Raw genomic sequence first — 18,087 nt, forward strand, 5'->3', positions numbered from 1 at the left:
ACCAAAAGGATAAAGGGACTCCAAAATCTGTCATATGCTGCCAGATTGAAGAAACTCCAGCTCTATTCAGTTGCATACCGTCTGCTCAGAGGTGACATGTGCCTGACATACAAGGCCATGTCCAACCCGGAATTAATGGACATGCTCTACCTCAAAAAATCCAAATCCACCAAAACCACTAGAGCAAGTGACTTAAACCTTAGCACGGATATAAATAGGATGTGCTGGAGGGATAGATTTATCACTCAGAGACTCCCTATGCTGTGGAATAAAATCCCGGTCCATGTGAGGCAGAGCACCTCGCTGACTCTGTTCAAGAGAAATCTTGACCTGTGGATGAGAGATCGCAGGTTTACCCCGGGAATCATCTCTGTGTCACTGCTGGACAGAGGCACAACAAACTAATGGGCACAGTATTTTTTCATATAAGGGGTGGCGTAAGCCACAAAAATTTGGGCTAGGCTTATAAATGCCTTAGGGCAGATAGCCTAGTATAAACCTATGAACCTATGAAATGCAGACTCCTCACAGAAGGCACCCCAGCCAAGAATCAATCCGGAGAACCTCTTGCTGTGAGGCGACAATGCTAACTGCTACGCCCCTGTGCAATGGATCATCATCCATAACTTTTCTGGTCAATAAAAATTCATCTAACCAGTAAATAAAACAAAAGTGATTAAAAACATTTTTACTACTTGAATCTTGTTATCCATGCCCATAATCTAGAGCTTCCATCTTCTCGGTTTTTGTATTACCTTTTGCATAGTCTCTTCCCACATATCGTTTAACTAACATAACAGAATCCTTTTTAATCCACACACCTAAACACTGTTCCCTTAAGTATGGATATTTCTGTACCAATTTATGTGTGGTTTATGTTTGCTGTGATAGTCTTTGTTTTGAAACTGCCTCAAAATGATCCAGAACACGTAACTGTCCTTTTCTGGATGTATTAAGAACAAAATAAATGTTATCTGTAAAAAAAGCTAACTTTTCTTGATTATCATACCAGTTATGTCCTTGAATTTGAGAGTCCCTTATTTTCTTTTCTAGTGGTTGTAAATATAAAGGAAATAACAAAGGTGAAAGAGGGACACCTCTGCCTAGGTACTCCGTTCAAACACAGTTTGTCAGAAAAGAACATTCCTACCTTAATTCTAGTCTCTGACCCTTCACATATCCTCCTAATTAACTCTATTATTCTGCCAGGGAAAACAAATGCTTACCCTATACTCATTCCAGCCCAGCTGACTCTTATCGAATGCTTTCCGTACATCAAACCCATCAGAAACAAAAGTATTTTCTTACATTCCCGGAATGTGCGTTGCCACCAGAAAACAGCCGGTGGAGATCGCCCACTCCCACACTCTCATGGCTTTGTGATACAGGGGATAAGACCTGGTTCCCCCCTGTTTGTTGAGGTACCAGACCACGGACATATCGTCCGTCTGGATCGCAACTGTCCCTAGGGGAAGATGGGCATGAAGAGCCTGCAATGCTAGAAGCACCACCCTCATCTCCAGGACGTTGATATGCAATTGAGTCTCGTAGGGGGACCACATGCCTTGGACCATCCTTCCTGAACAGTGCCCCCCCCCCACCCTAGTAGGGAGGCGTCCATGGTCATTGTGGCTGAGGAGAAAGGTGGAAGAAAGGGACGGCCCCAGAGGGCCGGGAAATAAATCCACCACAGAAGAGAGTCCCTGCACACCCAAGAGACTCAAATAGGTAAGACAATGGAAGATCTAACATGGACCACTGAACCGCAAGGGTCCACTGAAGTACTCGCATGTGAAACTGGGGCATGGGTAAAAGAGTGATCGTGACCACTATGGACCCTAATGCTCTTAATACTATTTCCACTGTTGGTGACTAAGCTTGAAAAATAGACAGGACATGTAGCTTCAGGGACTGGGATCCTCTCTGAGGTTAGAAAGACCTTAGTTTGGATTGTGTCCAACCGAGCCCCAATGAAGTCTAACACTTGAATCGGAGCCATTAATGATTTTCTGAGATTGATGGTTATGCCCAACTGTTGGGCTAAGTGAAGTAGGGAATCCCTCGCTTGGCAGAGTTGATGCCTGGAAGGGGCAGCAAGAAGCCAATCGTCCAGGTAGGGAAGACCTGGAATTCCTGTAGTCTTAGGTGAGCTGCTACCACTGCCATCACTTTGGTAAACACACTGGAGGCTGTGGTGAGACCAAAGGGGAGCGCCCTCAACTGGTAATGACTGGCTCCCAGCTGGAAGCAGAGGAACCTCTGAGAGTACCTGTCCATTTGGATGTGGTAGTACGCATCCTAGAGGTCGATCAAGCGTATCCACTCACTCTCCTGCAGAAAGGGCAGGACAGATTGAAGCGTGACCATCTGGAATTTTGTCTTGGCAACTGACAGGTTTAAGATGGAAAGATCCAGAATGGGTCTCAAGTCCCCTGTCTTCTTCAGCACCAAGAAGAATCTGGAATAAATGCCTAATCTGGTCTCATCTGGGAGGATGGGTTGGATGACTCATTTTCTTAGCAGCTTTGCAATTTCCAGTGCTTCTTCCTCCCTTTGCATGGGTGGAACATCTGGGAGGTGTCTGAATGGAAGAGGTGACTGGTTGAAAGGAATTGAATAGCCTCTGGATATAATTTGCAACACCCAACAATTGTTTGTGATTGATGCCCAGGCTGTTGGGTGTAGTGACAGATGTCCCCTGACTGCCTCCAGAGCCAAGCAGCTAGGCAACCCTTCAGGGTTGCTGGGCAGGTCTGTCCAAGAAAGTATCTTGAGACCCTTGATTCCTCGGATTCCCTCTGCCTCTGGGATGGTGTCTATCAAATATCCCTTTGCATCTGGGGAAGGCGAGTCCTGAATGTCCTGGAGTAGCTCTGAGATTTCCGGAACAACATTTTCTTGCCCCCCCGCTGATTCCTTGTAAAGGTTCATTGAGGGGCCAAAAAGTAGATCCCAAAGCAGAGTCTTTCCATCTTTCTCACTCTGGACTAAAGTGTCATGTACCAACTTTGCAAAAGGGTGGAATCATTGCATGGGGCATTAGTTCATAGGTTCATAGGTTGGTACTAGGCTATCAGCCCTAGGGCCTATACAAGCCTAGCCATAACAATTCCCTGGCTATTTCTTCCCACACTATTTACTTCCCATAAAACGTAAACGATGCCTTAAAGTGCTCTGAGGAGGCACAAAGCCACAGCCAGGCATGGTGCCTGATGGCAATGCGTGTACTGGCAGCTCTGACAGTGCCCTCAGTTGCATGAGAGAGGAGACACATAGAGGTGTTCGCAATAGACGCGAGGGCAGCCATTCAAGAGGAGAAAACTTTCTTGTCTTCTGCCAATATGGACCCAGGAGTAGACTCAGTGACCTTTTGACTAGATAACACTGAAGCCTAATCATGTGTGCCAAGTAATTCAGCGCACACACTGAAAACGTCACTGAAGCGTACACCTGCTTCCCAAAACCGTCCATCATCCTGGACTCTTGAGAGATCAGGCGGATGAACTGTAGAGCTCTCCTGTCAAGCTCCTTCTTAGTGGCTGCTGCCACCACCAAGGCATCAACTCGGCATCCCTTGGTCCAGTAGGTTTGACCTGTAGGGGCACTCAAGATCTTGTCTGGGAGTTTGGGGATTGGCTCCACTGTGTCTGGCTCCTTCCATGTCCGAGATGTTATAAGATCCACTAATGGATCTGAAGGAGGGGACACCCACGAAGCAGAAGGTCCTGCACCAAATGCCTCCAGGAACACTGATTCATCCGAGTTAGGTTTTTGCGCAGACCACCTCCAACATTGGTGGGGGATTTCCATGATGTCTGCAAAGGAGACATAGTCGGGGGTGTAACGGGGGGAAACATCCTATGTTTCCAAATCCATGTCTTCAGTGAGGGACTCCGGTGGGGAGGCCAAGTGCCTCCTTTTACACGTATGCTTGTGAGGCACCTTCTCAGTGGGGGTCTTCTAGGGAGATTCGACTGATAGGGATGACTGCAATTAAGGATACAGACAATAGGAAAGAGGGGGCGGGAATTTAATGAAGAAAACTGGCAAAGGAACCAAGGTACTGGGATCAAATAACTAGAGAGGGAAAGATGATACAATGGGAAGACACCAAAAACTTATTTGGACTGCAGGTTACAGATTGATATCAATCCCTGATAGAGAAGACAGAGTAATGGGCAAAGAGAAAGAAATTGGGAGGGGGGGGGAGGTGGGTGTTCTAAACGAACGACCAGCACTGGTAGAGTTTTTAACAGAATCTGGAACAGAAGCTACCATTAAAAAAGGAATAATTAGTTGAGCATAGAAAATATTGCATGATAACAATTAAGAATCAATCAAAGGAGGTTAAAAAGGATGGGGAAGAATGATTGGATAAGCAGTTCACAAAAAACAAAGGGAGGATATATGTAAGTCTCCCAAATATGCAACAACATCTAGAAGATTTAGGATTTTTGCCTGGAAATGTTTACACAAATAATTTTATACCCCAAGTAAACTCCAGACAGCAAATGTTGGAGGTGTGAAGGGGAAGAAAGAGATAATTGGGAAAATATTTTCTGGCAGTGTGGTGCGTTAGTGGAATTTAAGGATTCCTTGCAGGATGCACTGTTGGAGATGCTGGGTGGGAAGATTGGTCTAATGAGGGGAGATGATTTTTCTGAGCTATGATACAGAATCAGAAATGCCCAGCCAAGGTCTTGAGTTGTAATAATGGCGGCTGCCAAAAAGGCAATTAGTAGTAAATGGAAATTAAAATCTAAACCAACTATATTGGAAGTAATGAATATAGTAAGAGAGATAAAACAACTGGAACTGAGATCTTTAGAAAAGGGTAAGAACAAACTACATAGGAAAAATGAGAATTGTGGGAACAAAACATACAAGGGAGGAATGAAGTTTAAAAGGCAGCGGGACTTAAGTGAGCTATGTGATGTCTGAATGAGAAACATTGTGGTGTATAATGTTTGCAAATGGGAGTATGCCAGTATGGTTTGTGGTGTAAAATGCTTGCAACTAAAATTGTCAGTGTAGTCTGTTTTCATTTATATAAATGTATGATTGCCTAAGTAGTAAGTGATGGCTTAATAAAGATGTTTCTTGTTTAAAAAAAGACAGGAATTGAATAATTTATGTAATACTGCTTAGGTTATATAACATAATAGGACTACATGTGAAGTATAATGTTTGTTATATTAATCTAGTTTGACTACTTTTATATGGCTGCAAATGTGCCTGTCACAAATGATAATTCAAATAAAGGTGCATGAAAAGAAAAACGAGTACAGACTGTATTTTCACATAATGCAGACCAGCGAAGAACAAAGCAGTAGGCATTACTGCACCAGCAACATGATGGAGGGCTCAATGAGAAACTTGTTACATAAATCAAAGACCGCTACACTTCACTACATTTTATCTGAAAATGGCACATTTTCTAGCTGCAAATGAGGTCACAGTCATATGTTCTCCACTCCAGTTATAGACAAACTGGATTTTCTACCCTCGGTCAGTGTTAGATGTTGCTCAGCCAAGCAATGAGATTTGCTGTGGTTAAACAAGAGGGCTTTCCTGTATACACTTGATCGGTTTCTTCCTGGCTTAGAAGATGCTCAGCCATGTTGCAGACAGGCAGATTGCCTTTATTTGGATTGACCAGGTTGTCGGCTGTATACACATGCACAGTACTTAAGGAAAAAACATGCATCATGTAACTAGAAGATGAATATGTGAAACATTTACCTTGAGATTCACTCGCACTGCCTGAGAGAGAACAGGATCTTCTCCAGCTTCATATAAGTGTGTAATCCTCAGAAGCACTCGATGGAAGTCGGGATCTGCTTGATGCACTTTACCTTAAGGAAATAATATAACGAGTGTTAAATTCTCTAAACTCTTTTAACTTTTCAGGAAACACATTTTCATTAAAGACAAAAGGGCTAAGAAAAAGCACGGTAGTACAAGTTAACTTATCATAACAGTAGATGCTAAAATCACTGTTGCTGTAGCCGTAACTATATGGAATGTATTTTGTCAGGGATTGGCTATCCAGCCAGTCTACAAAGCTACATGCTGGTATAAGACAGACATACAGGCAAGAAAAAAAATAGAGCTTTCTTGTTCAAAGGAGAGGCTGAAGTCTGATGCTCTATAACAGGTCAAAACCAGCAGATACTGTCACGTCAGAGGGGCAAAAATAAGTACCCTCATCAAGTAAGAAAGGGAGGAATGTAGAGAGCTTGAATACTACAAAAGTGATCTATTTGAACCTCTACTGTTGATAATTTAACTTGCACAATAATACTATACTTTTCATTAGATCACTGTTGCAATAGGTGTACATACATGCGATGATTGTCATAGCTTAGGAAGAAAAGGTGGATGGAGAAGTATCAGTCTAGAAGCCTTTGAGGGATGGAGTTTGCAAATCTAGCTATAGTTTTGGAGAATAAATCAAGTTTGTAGTGTCTAGTAAAGGTGTACACAGAAAACAATGTAGCCACCTCTAAGATACAGCTAAACAATTCTGGAAAAAGAGAAAACATCTGACTGGGCATATCACAGATTCCTCACTTTCCTCACCTCCTCTAATTGGCAACAGTAGTAGTAATGCAGATGAAAACTATAAATCTTTTTTAATCTCCACTCCCAATGAAATCAACAGTCCTTTTTTGTCAATTCCGTCCCCCAAGTCCCTGATAATCTATACCCCATTATTCCTTAATCAATTATGCAGGCCTGTTTTATTTAAAGGAGATTTCTATTAATGGAACCAAGTTTTTGGTAAAAAAAATCTGAAACTATTCTCTCCCTATATCCCACTGTTTTTAAGAGTGGCTGCTGATGAAACAGCAAAACCTTTTGCTTTTATTGAGAATCTCTCTTTGACCAATGGAATTGTCCTACCTACCTTCAAACACCATGCATAATACCCTCTTCCTAAAACTTCATTACCTAAATCATTCAAAGATTATCTACCTGTATCTCATCTCTGCCCTCTGGCTAAAATATTCAAAAAAATGTATATACACAATTGTTCAAACCCATTAGCAGCTACAGTCTTTTAATGGATAAACAACGTGGATTTAGAAATGCTTTCAGCGTGGAAATTGCTACTATCTGGAAACTTCTCAATGAACTGACTTGAGCTCTTACAGCCAATTTCCTTTTCGGTGGTAGACAGTCCCCAATACCATATACAATATACTAACGAGGAAGATGTTAATGATAGTCTTACCACTACTGGACTATTCATTGACATGATCAGGGCTTTCAAAACTGGGAACGATAGCCTACTTCTTTAAAAATTCAAACCCATCATTAATGATCTTAAAACTACATGGCAAACAGAACATTTCAAGTCTACTTCCACTCACATAGCTCCCCCTTCTTTGAGCACACAAGGCTCAGTACCTGGTCCCTTATTTTACTCCCTTTTTGTTAATGATATCACTAAACACCTCACCTCATTAATTATCATTCTTTATACAGATGTCATTCTTCTCCTGCAAGCCAACAAATGCTCCTATATTTTATAGGTCCATAGGCTCATAGAAGGTTACTAGGCTAGTGGCCCTAGGGCCATTACAAGCCTAGCCAGGTTAGTTCCAAGTTGCCCCATTTGTCCTTATTAAGTGGACATATTTTGCAAAGCTAGTCTATGGTCAACATCAACTCCCCTGTCCATAAGGGACATGGATGCCATGCCTGGGGTGAATTTGCGGTTTCCCATCCATTTGTGTAGGTTGCGCTTGAATAGGGTCAGTGAGGAGCTGTGCTTCATGTGAACTGGAAGTTTGTTCCAGAGGAGACATATTTGCCTCTCCAGCATATTCTGTTAATGTCACAGGTTAGGTTAAGATTCCTAGAGCAAGTGACTCTTATGCTGTTAGATTTGTGCATGTGAAGCATATCTATCAGGGCAGGGTTGGAAACTGCCCTGTAGGCCAGGCATAAGTCTCCTCTCAGCAGTCTACACCAGTGGTTCTCAAACTTTTATGGGCCGAGACCCACTTTCAAAAATGGTTATTTTTCACGACCTACTACTTGCGTCAGTGAGCATGCATGTGAAGCACACATGGTCCTCCTTAAAGGAGAAGACGTCACAACCACGGAGTGTTTTTTTGAGATTTAAAGGGACCATGCAAACTATTATCTTACTTTAATTATTGGCAGAACTGGATCATGGTCAAATGGGGCAATAGGCAGGGTAATAAATGGGACCCCCCCCCCAAGCAGCCCCTCCGCAGCCATACCAGTGTTCCATTACTTGGCTATTTCTCCGCAGTTACCATGAACACTGTTCAAATCTCAGTGTGCATACTGCTTCCTTATTTACTTCTACAATGATTACAGATATTGAAATAAAATTCACAAACACTGATAGCGTTTTCTACACAAACAATATAGTCTCAGAATGAAAACAGGCTTAGCATGAGCAATAAACGTCTCTACTACTGAAACTCTCATTCACTGAAACAGCATTAAAACCCACATTCAACTAAAATAATCTGGCCAGTGTGGAGAATTTAGTTTACCTTTGGGTTATTTTCAAACCATAGGCTACTTGCACAGATTTTAGGGTCATGAATACATGTATGTGTTCTTTGATTCACCTTCCTGATTGCATTATATTCCTTCTATAATACAGCACCACTTGTTAGAGTGCGTTTTAAATGTGTAGTTTTGAATATTTTTCCAGTAAGCAATGAAACAAAATGTATGACCCAGTAATGACAAAATTGCCCATTTCAGAACATTTTAACCATAAAAGACCACTCAAACATCTGTCATTACAATCCACCACTATCAGTCAATAAGCACAATCTCTGCAGAAGTAAAATTCATCCAAATAAGTCCACATTAAAGAGATCTGTAACTAATGAAGAGGTTGCTACTGGCAAACAACTTTTCATTTCAGTAATTCATCTACAAGTTCAGTGCCTGCTGCTCTTGAAGAATGAATTGCTTATATTACATTAAAGAAAAATTGGTAAGCTGGTAATATCGCAGTAAGGAATGACTGAGAAATGGACAAGTCCATTACTAGGCATCTTATACAAAGGAGGACACACTCAGGAATGCAGAACCCCCATCTCCCCCTTATGCCATTACATACATTGCCTCCATACCTCTCAACCTCTTTACACAAGAAATCTGGACAAAATCTAAACTAATGGGGGAACAAAGGCCTCAAAATACAGACAGATTATTAATTTTGCTCTTACAGACTTAGAAAATTGCTAGAATAATAGCATTTGTCTTAGCATGCATTTTCTGAAGAAAATGAAATCTGAAACTCAATGCATGTCATGATTTAGTTATTTCAATCCTCAGTGATTTGCCAGAAAACCACAAATTTTATGAAAACTAGGCCAAAAATATGAGGCAAAAATCTGGACATTCTGCAATAATCTGGACAGTTGAGAGGTATGTATACCTCTCAACCTCTTAGTGCAAGAAATCTGGACAAAGCTTAAAATAATGTGGATAAATGGCCAAAAATATGAACAGATTTTAAATATTGCTCTTTTTAACTTAAAAAGTTGCTAGAACAACAGGATTTATGTTAGCATGCATTTTTCTGAAGGACAAGAAGTGCGAAACTCATACATGTCATCATTTAGTGACTTCAGTCCTCTGTGATTTGCCAGTAAACCACAAATTTTATGAGAAACAGAGCAAAACTATGAGGCTAAATCTGGGCAGTTCACAGGTATGTTAAACATACAGACACACCTACCTTCTCTCTATTTTCGCTATCTCACTCAAATACACACACACCTACCTTCTATTCGCTCTCTCACATGCACACCTACTTTTGCTTTGCTCTCACACACACACACCTACCTTCTCTCTGCTCTCACACAGCAACACAACACATACACACCTACTCTCACACAACAATACACACACACCATCTCTCACAAGAACAGAATGGCTAGCTTAAATTATATACACACACACACACACACACACACACACACACACACACACACACACACACACACACACACACACACACACGCACTTACCTTCTCTATAAATGGAATGGTTAGTTTAAATTCTGCACGAGTGCAGAATGAGTTTATATTCATGTTGGTGTGTGTGCTTACGACACATGCATGGTCCTCTTTAAAGGAGGAGACGTGTTCAGAAGTATTTTTTTTTATTTTGAAGCCTTCTGGCCAGACATGATCCACCTAAACTCTGCTTGCGACCCACACTTTGGGAACCTCTGGCCTATACAATACAGAGTACAGTGACAGGGCTTTTAGTCTCTCCACATACGTTATAGTTTGGAGGCCCTGTATTTTCTTGGTAAGGAACCTCTCTGTGGCCTCTCCAGCTGCTGCAGGTGTCTGTTGAGGTACATGCAAAATGGAGCATTGTACTTTATTACTGGTCTGATGAGGGTCGAGTACAGTGGGGCTACTACTTCCTCAGACCTGGATGCGATGCCCTTACTTATGAGGTGCGCAACATAGAATGCGTTCCTTAGCACATACGAAACTTTGTGGTCGAATTTCAAATTGCTGTCTCCCTGTGTTCCTAGGTTTCACACCACTGGGTTTGGGCTTTGGGGGGGGGGTTCTACTTTGCCAAAGGAAATAATAATGCACTTTTTTGTGCTTCATTTTGGACTGTCGCTTTCGGACTAGCCACTTGTCTGTGTTAATCCTTCCTATAGTATGTTATTATCATTGGGGGACTCAATGACTTCACCCAGTTTGCAATCATCAGCGAACTTGGTAAGCCAATGGCCATTTAATTTAGTCTGGACTTCCCAAGAAGTAGATTCCAAACAGTAAATCTTTGCAATCTCAAATATAAAACTCTTTTCTGCAACTATGCCATTGGGCAGAGAAAATAATATCCTTATTAATCACAACAAAACTAACGTTCTGTGGTTTGTATTCAAACAAATTACCTAACCTTCCTCACATCTCCATATACAACCATATTCCTTTTGACATGGAATACAAATATCTAGTCCTCAACCTATCGAATACTCTATGCATACAGACAAATTAACAGTAAAATTCACACACACCTTAAAACTCTTCTACAGAAACTCATGTCTCTTCCCTCTTATTGCACACGGTTTATTTGCCAAAAATGTACCGCTACCTAAACTAGAGTATGGATTACCACTCCATGCCTTCAACTCTGCCCATAATATTGAGAAAATTCAGATAACAACTAATAAAATCTGCCACTTTGACCTTCTTGCAAATACCCACTCACATCACTACAATGTTCCATAACCTAAACTGGCTACCTGTAACAGACAGAAATCAACCTTCTTGCTTAGCACTTTTTTAAAATTCTGTCTACCACTGAAACGAAACATACCTATAACAGATCAAGTCAATTCCTTAAGAGGTTCACAGCTAGAAGCAATTTCCCTAACCAGACTACCTTTAAAACAGCGATAGCAGGACAGGCCTTCTACAAATTAGGCCAAACCCTGTGGAACAGTCTTCCTCTAGACGTCTGGTCTGAAATCGCTTTTCAGCGTTTCAAGAAAACCCTTTAAGAGTATCTTTGCAATGAGGCCAAATACAGATGCTACACAAACACTATCCCCTAATAGGCTATTTACCTTCCTTACAACATATTCCTCCCACTAATGAATGCCAACCAAACTGTATTTTTCCAAATTTTGAAACCTGAATAGTAAGGCTGCTCTGTATTGACAGATTCCAGGAAATCACAGGGGATATGACTTTGTTTATATTTCACATCAGTGAAGTGTTGTCATCTATTAGCATTAATACCCTCTCCAAGGATCCCCATATGACTTAAGGCTTTGATGGTTTTTATAAGGGCCATTAACTCCTTGCGATTTATATGTGTTCCTAAAATGAGGCTTCCACATGCTCTGAACCTTGATGTCTTTAGACATTGCTCCCCCACCCCACAAAGCAAAGTCAGAAGCATCAATTGTGACTATCCGAGCAGTAAGGAGGACAGAAAATGGGAGGCCTAGATTTAGCAAGACCTTATTAGCCCACCACAGTATCTCTTTCATGATGAAATTGAGCACTGTAACCTGGTGAGGCAAGAGATGAGGATACTGGATCTAAAATGATTTGAGACACCACTGTATTTTCTCATGTGTAGCCTGGCAAATTGGAACGGGAGGCCGCGGTGGTGCAGCTGTTAGTGTTGATGCCTCACAGCAAGAGGTTCTCCGGTTCGATCCTCGGCTGGGGTGCCTTCTGTATGGAATCTGCATGTCCTCCCTGTGGTCGTGTGGATTTCCTCTGGGTGTTCCAGTTTCTTCCCACATCCCAAAGACATGCGATAGGTGGATTGGACACTCTAAATTGGCCCTAGGTGTGAGTGCATGCATGTGTGTGCCTTCTGTTGAAGGTTAGGCGCTGGGCTGGCAACTTGAAACTGTAAAACTCCACTGCCAATCAAGAGTGGACAGGTGATCCACTGTGGTGACCCGTAACTAGGAAAAAGCCGAAACAAGAAGACTGGCAAATTGGAACCATTAGGATGAATGAAGCCATGAAACCCAGAATTATTTTTTTGAAAACACCTTTATTAAATTATCACTTAAGACATAGGCACATATGCATTAACAGAAAACAAAACAAACCATATCAATATGTTTTCATGCATTATAAATTGCTCATTTGTTTTCCTTCTTTATAACAACTGTCATTCACTCTAACATCACATAACTTGCTCAATTCCTGCTTTCCCTTAAAACTTACTCTTTCTCTTGAACATTATTCTGCAAACATTGTTCCCACAAATGTAATTTATTTCTTTGCAATTTGCTCTTTCCTTTTACTAAAGATCCAACTTCCATTTCCATTTATTTTCTCTCTCTAACAATATTCAGTTGATTCTGATTTACATTTTCTAGTAATTGCTTTTTTTTTTTAAGCCAATACCACTAAATATAGTAAAGCCTTACTATATGATGGCAATTCAGATCATGTGTCCCAGCTCAAAAGAATAATTTCCTTAGTTACAGGCATTCCCTCTCACAATACTTCTGACAGAGTACTCAGTAGGGAAGTTGTAAAATCTACCGACTATTTATTCTCCCCAAAGCATGTTCCTGGCTACTTCTCTTTTTCCTACTAGCAGAGGAAAATTCACTGAAATCTGTTTGGGTATAAAAATACTTATGAAAACATTTCCAAGCAAACATATTAAGCCTTCTGGACTTTGCTGCATACTTGGGAGTCATACACGTCCCCTTCCATCGATCATTTGCAAACTGCTTTTCCAGTCTGTTTTCCTAATATTTTCCCATCCTCTGATTCTTAGTTATCATGCAATGTTTTATATTCCCAACCAATATATTTTTTAAGAACAGTAACTGTTCTAGATTCAACTAAATACTCTACCACAGCTGGCCCTTTACTTCTGAATCCCTTTATCCCTGTATCTTTGTCTGTTCTCTGATATCAACGCTGGTAAGAAAAGCAATCTTTAACCTGCAGTGCAAATCTCTTCTTGTTCCATCCCATTCTATTTACTATTCTCTCTTTCTAGTTATTTGTTCTCAGTACCTCGGTTCCGTTGCCAGTTTCCTCTAGTAAAGTCCAGCCCCCTCATGATTATTTCCTGTACCCCTGCTCGCTGTCATTCTTATTGGTAAAAATCTCATTTCTCCATTTCAGTGCTGACTTAGTTATTAGAATACTTTCTGCAACTTTATGAATATAATATTATGTATAGTTATTCTTCTTAAATATCTGCATCAAAAAATCTCCTCTCAACTTGCTTCTTGAACTATGAAGCACAGAATTTTGAGAAACTCTTTTGCAGTGAATATACTCTGATGGGCCAGATTCAGAAAGTGGGCTTAATAAAATGACACTTTCTCTGGAGGGAGATATGCAATGGACAGACAGTTGTCTAGGAGGCACCCTAGAAACACTAACTTAAGAGAGAGGCTTGATCAAGATTTTTTTTTTCAGATTTAGCCTAAACCCCAGACTGCTGAAAAAAATGATATTGACCTGAGGATCAGCTAAGAGGTTCCAGAATTATGATGCTGAGTTAAGGCAGTCATCCAAATCTGGAAAAATGCAGATGCCCTTAAGTCTGGGAAGGCTATGGCTGGGGATAAGCATTTTGTAAAAAATCTTGGAGCAGTGGAAAGACCAAAAAAAGCAAAAATGTAAACTGAAACTGCAATTCCAAGACAAGTCTCTGTGCATTTTGTGGATTGGGATATGTGAATAGGCATCTTTTGAAGTCCAACACTACTAAAAAAAGCCTTGGGAAACAAAAGATGGAAAAGTCAGTAAAGTATGCACTGAATTTCAGAACCAAAAAAAATAAGTTTACCTTTGTTCTGTCCAACAAAACATATATAAAAATAATTATCTGTGAAGAGGGAAATTAAGTAACTGAGCATTAACATAATCAGGAAAGTTAAGTTATTCATGCATTTCTACACATTACAATACCAGTAAAAGCAGCCCTGGGCACAGTATCAACAGCAGTATAAATATACTTAATAGTATGCCTACTGACCTGTGAAGCAGAGTTTAACTTTTTTCATGCAGAAGATTTACTGTCAAAAGTTACAAAACAAAGCTAAGACTTGCTGAAGGTTAGCAAAAATAGATAAAATACACCTGAACATGTCAGTTTGGCAATTAATAACTCTAAAAGCCAGACAGGAGGATGTACATATGGGTCTATATTAGATAATCAAACTTTCAAACGTTTGACTGTCATATGGCCGACACCATATGATCGAACTTTTAAAAGTTCGAACATCTAATAAAAAAAATAAACCACACAAATAACCTACCTGAACGCTTTAAGCAGGGGGGGGGGGGGCAAGTCCCCCTGCACCCCCTACTCTTTAAATACATCAACTCCGAGATCGTGCTACAGTGCAGAAAAGGGAAATCTTCCCATTCTGCGCTGTACGTAGATCTCTGTTAAAATGTTCGAACTTTCAAAAATTCAGTCATATGGTGACGACCATATGACACTCAAACTTTCTAATGCAGACCCGTGCAGTAACAACTAACTCTGTCATTTGGGACAGGGTTAAAAACAGAAAAGGCCTTAGAAGCTCTGTCCACCTCAACAGAAATAATTACAGGGTTTCGGTAAAGAAATTTATGCATGCCAGACACCCTATAAAATCTGAGGTTTCTTAGGTGCAGGAGGCAGAAGCAATTGCAATGTCCAAAGCCCCAAAAACTGGGGTGTGGCTACTGGTTTAGGCGAACCTGTTCAGAATAATTCATAATAACTCTTCTGGAATTCAAACACATTTACTTACCCTCCCATTTAAAATGTTCTATCGCTTTTGAAACTGCATTCCAAAAAAAAATCTCCTCATTCAGTGAGACTCAGAAGAGGGTATCTTCCGATTCAAACTCACTGGAGGATAACCAGTAGGCATTGAACAAGCCCTCACATCTGATTAAGAAAGGACTACTTCGTCTCATTAATAGGGAGATCTTTTTCCTCTTAAGTAGTACAGAAACTGGAAGGAAAGGCTGAAAAGACTGGATTGCCTTAAAAAGGCCTACAGCATAATTACACTAGTCTTCCTGTGAAGTTTTCACTGTCGAAGGAGGTGGCAAATGTTTTGTCTTTTGAGTCCTCTTTTTAGGAGTCTCAAGCTTTAAGATCTTAAGGGGGCATCCGAAGACCTGACCTACATTCACATATCTGGCAATACCCTTCGTTATCAGTACTTGATGAATATCCCCCTCACCCTCAGAGATTATGATCCTAGGCTCTCTCTTCCTGGCTGAAGCCTGACATACAGGGTGAGTGGACATCCTTAAATCCCAGGCTATAGCGGCCTTTCGAGGGAACATGCTAGGGAAGCCAGGAGAAACAGACTGATAGTCCAAGGGCTGTGAAAACACCTCAGCAGAGATGTTAAACTCCAGCTACAGAACAGAGGGTAATGTCTGGTGTTTCTGAGATTCCTCTTTCAATATATTTTTCTTTTTCCCCTGAGAGGATGGCCCACTAGAACAGATTCATTCACCATGGACTCGCATGCTTATTGTTTAATGTGCTTATTTTCTAGAAACATTTGACAAATTTGTGCCTACTACTTAATGTTTTGGGAGCAAACAAAAGTTAAACCTGACAGGAGCATTGTGTTGATCCCTTAAATGAAAAATACAACATGAATGTGTGTCCTTATAGGGAATGTATCAACAAATTTTACCCTACCTGACAGACATAAGCAAATTTGAATAAACTTTTCTTCAGAAAAGAAAGGTTCCCCAATGGGGATACTTATCTCTCCAACATTGTAGCTGAAGCTCACTACAGAACTCGCATCGAGCTAAAAAAACCTGCTTGGGCATACTTATGACAGGATTACCATCACAAGATTTTGGGACCACAGGTTTGAATACAGTAATCCCAAAATGAGTGCACCAGCATCTAAACTAGTAGGAGCCTACAGGTATGGAAACAGACCGAACACCAAGATTCCCTATCACTTCTGACATGAGAACGAGTACTAACATGCATTCTGTGGGGGGAAGGGGCAAGTCCAGGAGTTTGACATTGCAGTAGGTTGCTCTTTTGGATCTCTCTGCACCCGTCTTGGGATTTCTGTCTTTGACCTTGTGAAAAGGCTACAGAGGTGGCTATCCATTTCCGGCATAACATTTTTTTTATTAAAGATACCCTCTCTTTTTGAAAAAAATTTGAAGCCTGAAATGCATAAATCATTCTGCCTGAAGTAACGAAGTTAAAAAAAAAAAAAAAAAAAAAAAGTTGTGCACTCATTCTTCCACAACAAATGGGTTCAGATCCAACCCTTGGATCTGACTCGGCCGCTTCTTCCAGCTCGAGGAACAGAAACTCTTGAGCTCCTCCCTTTCCCATAATACATCAGTCCACTAACATGACTCTGATCTTGTTTGCTACCTTTTAAACCTGTATAAGATAATATGAAAATGAAATAACATCATTTGGAGCTCAAATAAGGGAACACTGGTTCCTGTAGCATCTTTCAGTCCTTCCAAAAGTCAAACTGGTAGGAGGGCAGTTGTGGAAGAATGAAAATGTACAACACAGATGGAATGTTATAGTGAGCACACAACTTTTTTACCTGACGTTATCATTTTTATTCTTTCCTCTACAAACGGGATGGAGTCCCCAGCTACTCAAATCCCGGGAGGACCATAAGGAAGGATATTCCTGAGCACTGTTGAGTCCCCTACAGACTATATCCAGTTTGTAATGCGTAATAAAAGTATGAGGATTAGTCCAAGTTGCAGCTGCACAAATACCATCCAAGGAAGACCTGGATAAAAATACTGAAGAAGTTGCCATACATCTGGTGGAACAAGCTTTTGGTGGTTTTAATACAGACAAACCTGATGTCTTGTAGACAACTGTAATACCTTGCTAGTGGAACCAAAACTATCGCAGCAGACACTGACCTCAATACTTGAAGGATTAGTCATGCTGAAAGAGAAGAACTTTGAATATTCTTTTTGACCTGGAATTTAATTATTTGAATCCTTGATACAGGGAGTGAGGCCATCATGGATACCATGTCAAATAATGCTCTGATGAACTGTAATATTTGAGATGGTTTGAGTTCAGATTTCTTGTGACTGACAGTAATTCCCACAAGAGCATAGTTGGAGTACATAATCTCATGCTTTGATATGATGATGCCTGGTCGGAGCAGTTATGAGCCAGTCGTCCAACTACAGAAATACCCAGAATCGCTGTAATCTCAAGCGAGATGCTACTACTGCCATGAACTTGCTGACCACCCTGGGGGCTATGATAAGACCAAAGAGCAGATCTCTGAATTGGCAATGATTAGCGTAGATAATTCTGGAGCATTTGTTCATTTTGATATGACAGTATGCATCCTGAAGATCTTAAAAGCACATCCAATCGTCCTTGTGCATAAAGGGCAGAATGGACTGAATTGTGACCATCTGGAACTCGTGTACTGAATTGACTCGTTCAGAATGCTGACACCCAACATTGGTCTCAAGTCCCGTTTTCCTTGGCACTAAAATAGAATCTTGAGCAAGTTCCAGAATCTGTCTGGTCTAGGGGCACCTTTTGGATGACTATCTTTTCTAGCAG

The 18,087-nt window shown here is 40.8% G+C and overlaps 1 protein-coding gene across 1 annotated transcript in view; it reads right to left on the reverse strand.

The window, feature by feature from the left end:
• Positions 1 to 18,087, reverse strand: part of MAN2B2 (mannosidase alpha class 2B member 2) — a 943,157-nt gene that overhangs the window by 68,038 nt on the left and 857,032 nt on the right. The window contains exon 17 of the mRNA XM_044062827.1: positions 5,743 to 5,855. Within this exon, the coding sequence (XP_043918762.1) occupies positions 5,743 to 5,855 (113 nt within the window). The remainder of the gene's footprint in view (positions 1 to 5,742; positions 5,856 to 18,087) is intronic.

This window comes from Protopterus annectens, chromosome 2.part1 (assembly GCF_019279795.1).
Source record: "Protopterus annectens isolate FY-2018-M chromosome 2.part1, PAN1.0, whole genome shotgun sequence".
Taxonomy (NCBI): domain Eukaryota; kingdom Metazoa; phylum Chordata; order Ceratodontiformes; family Protopteridae; genus Protopterus; species Protopterus annectens.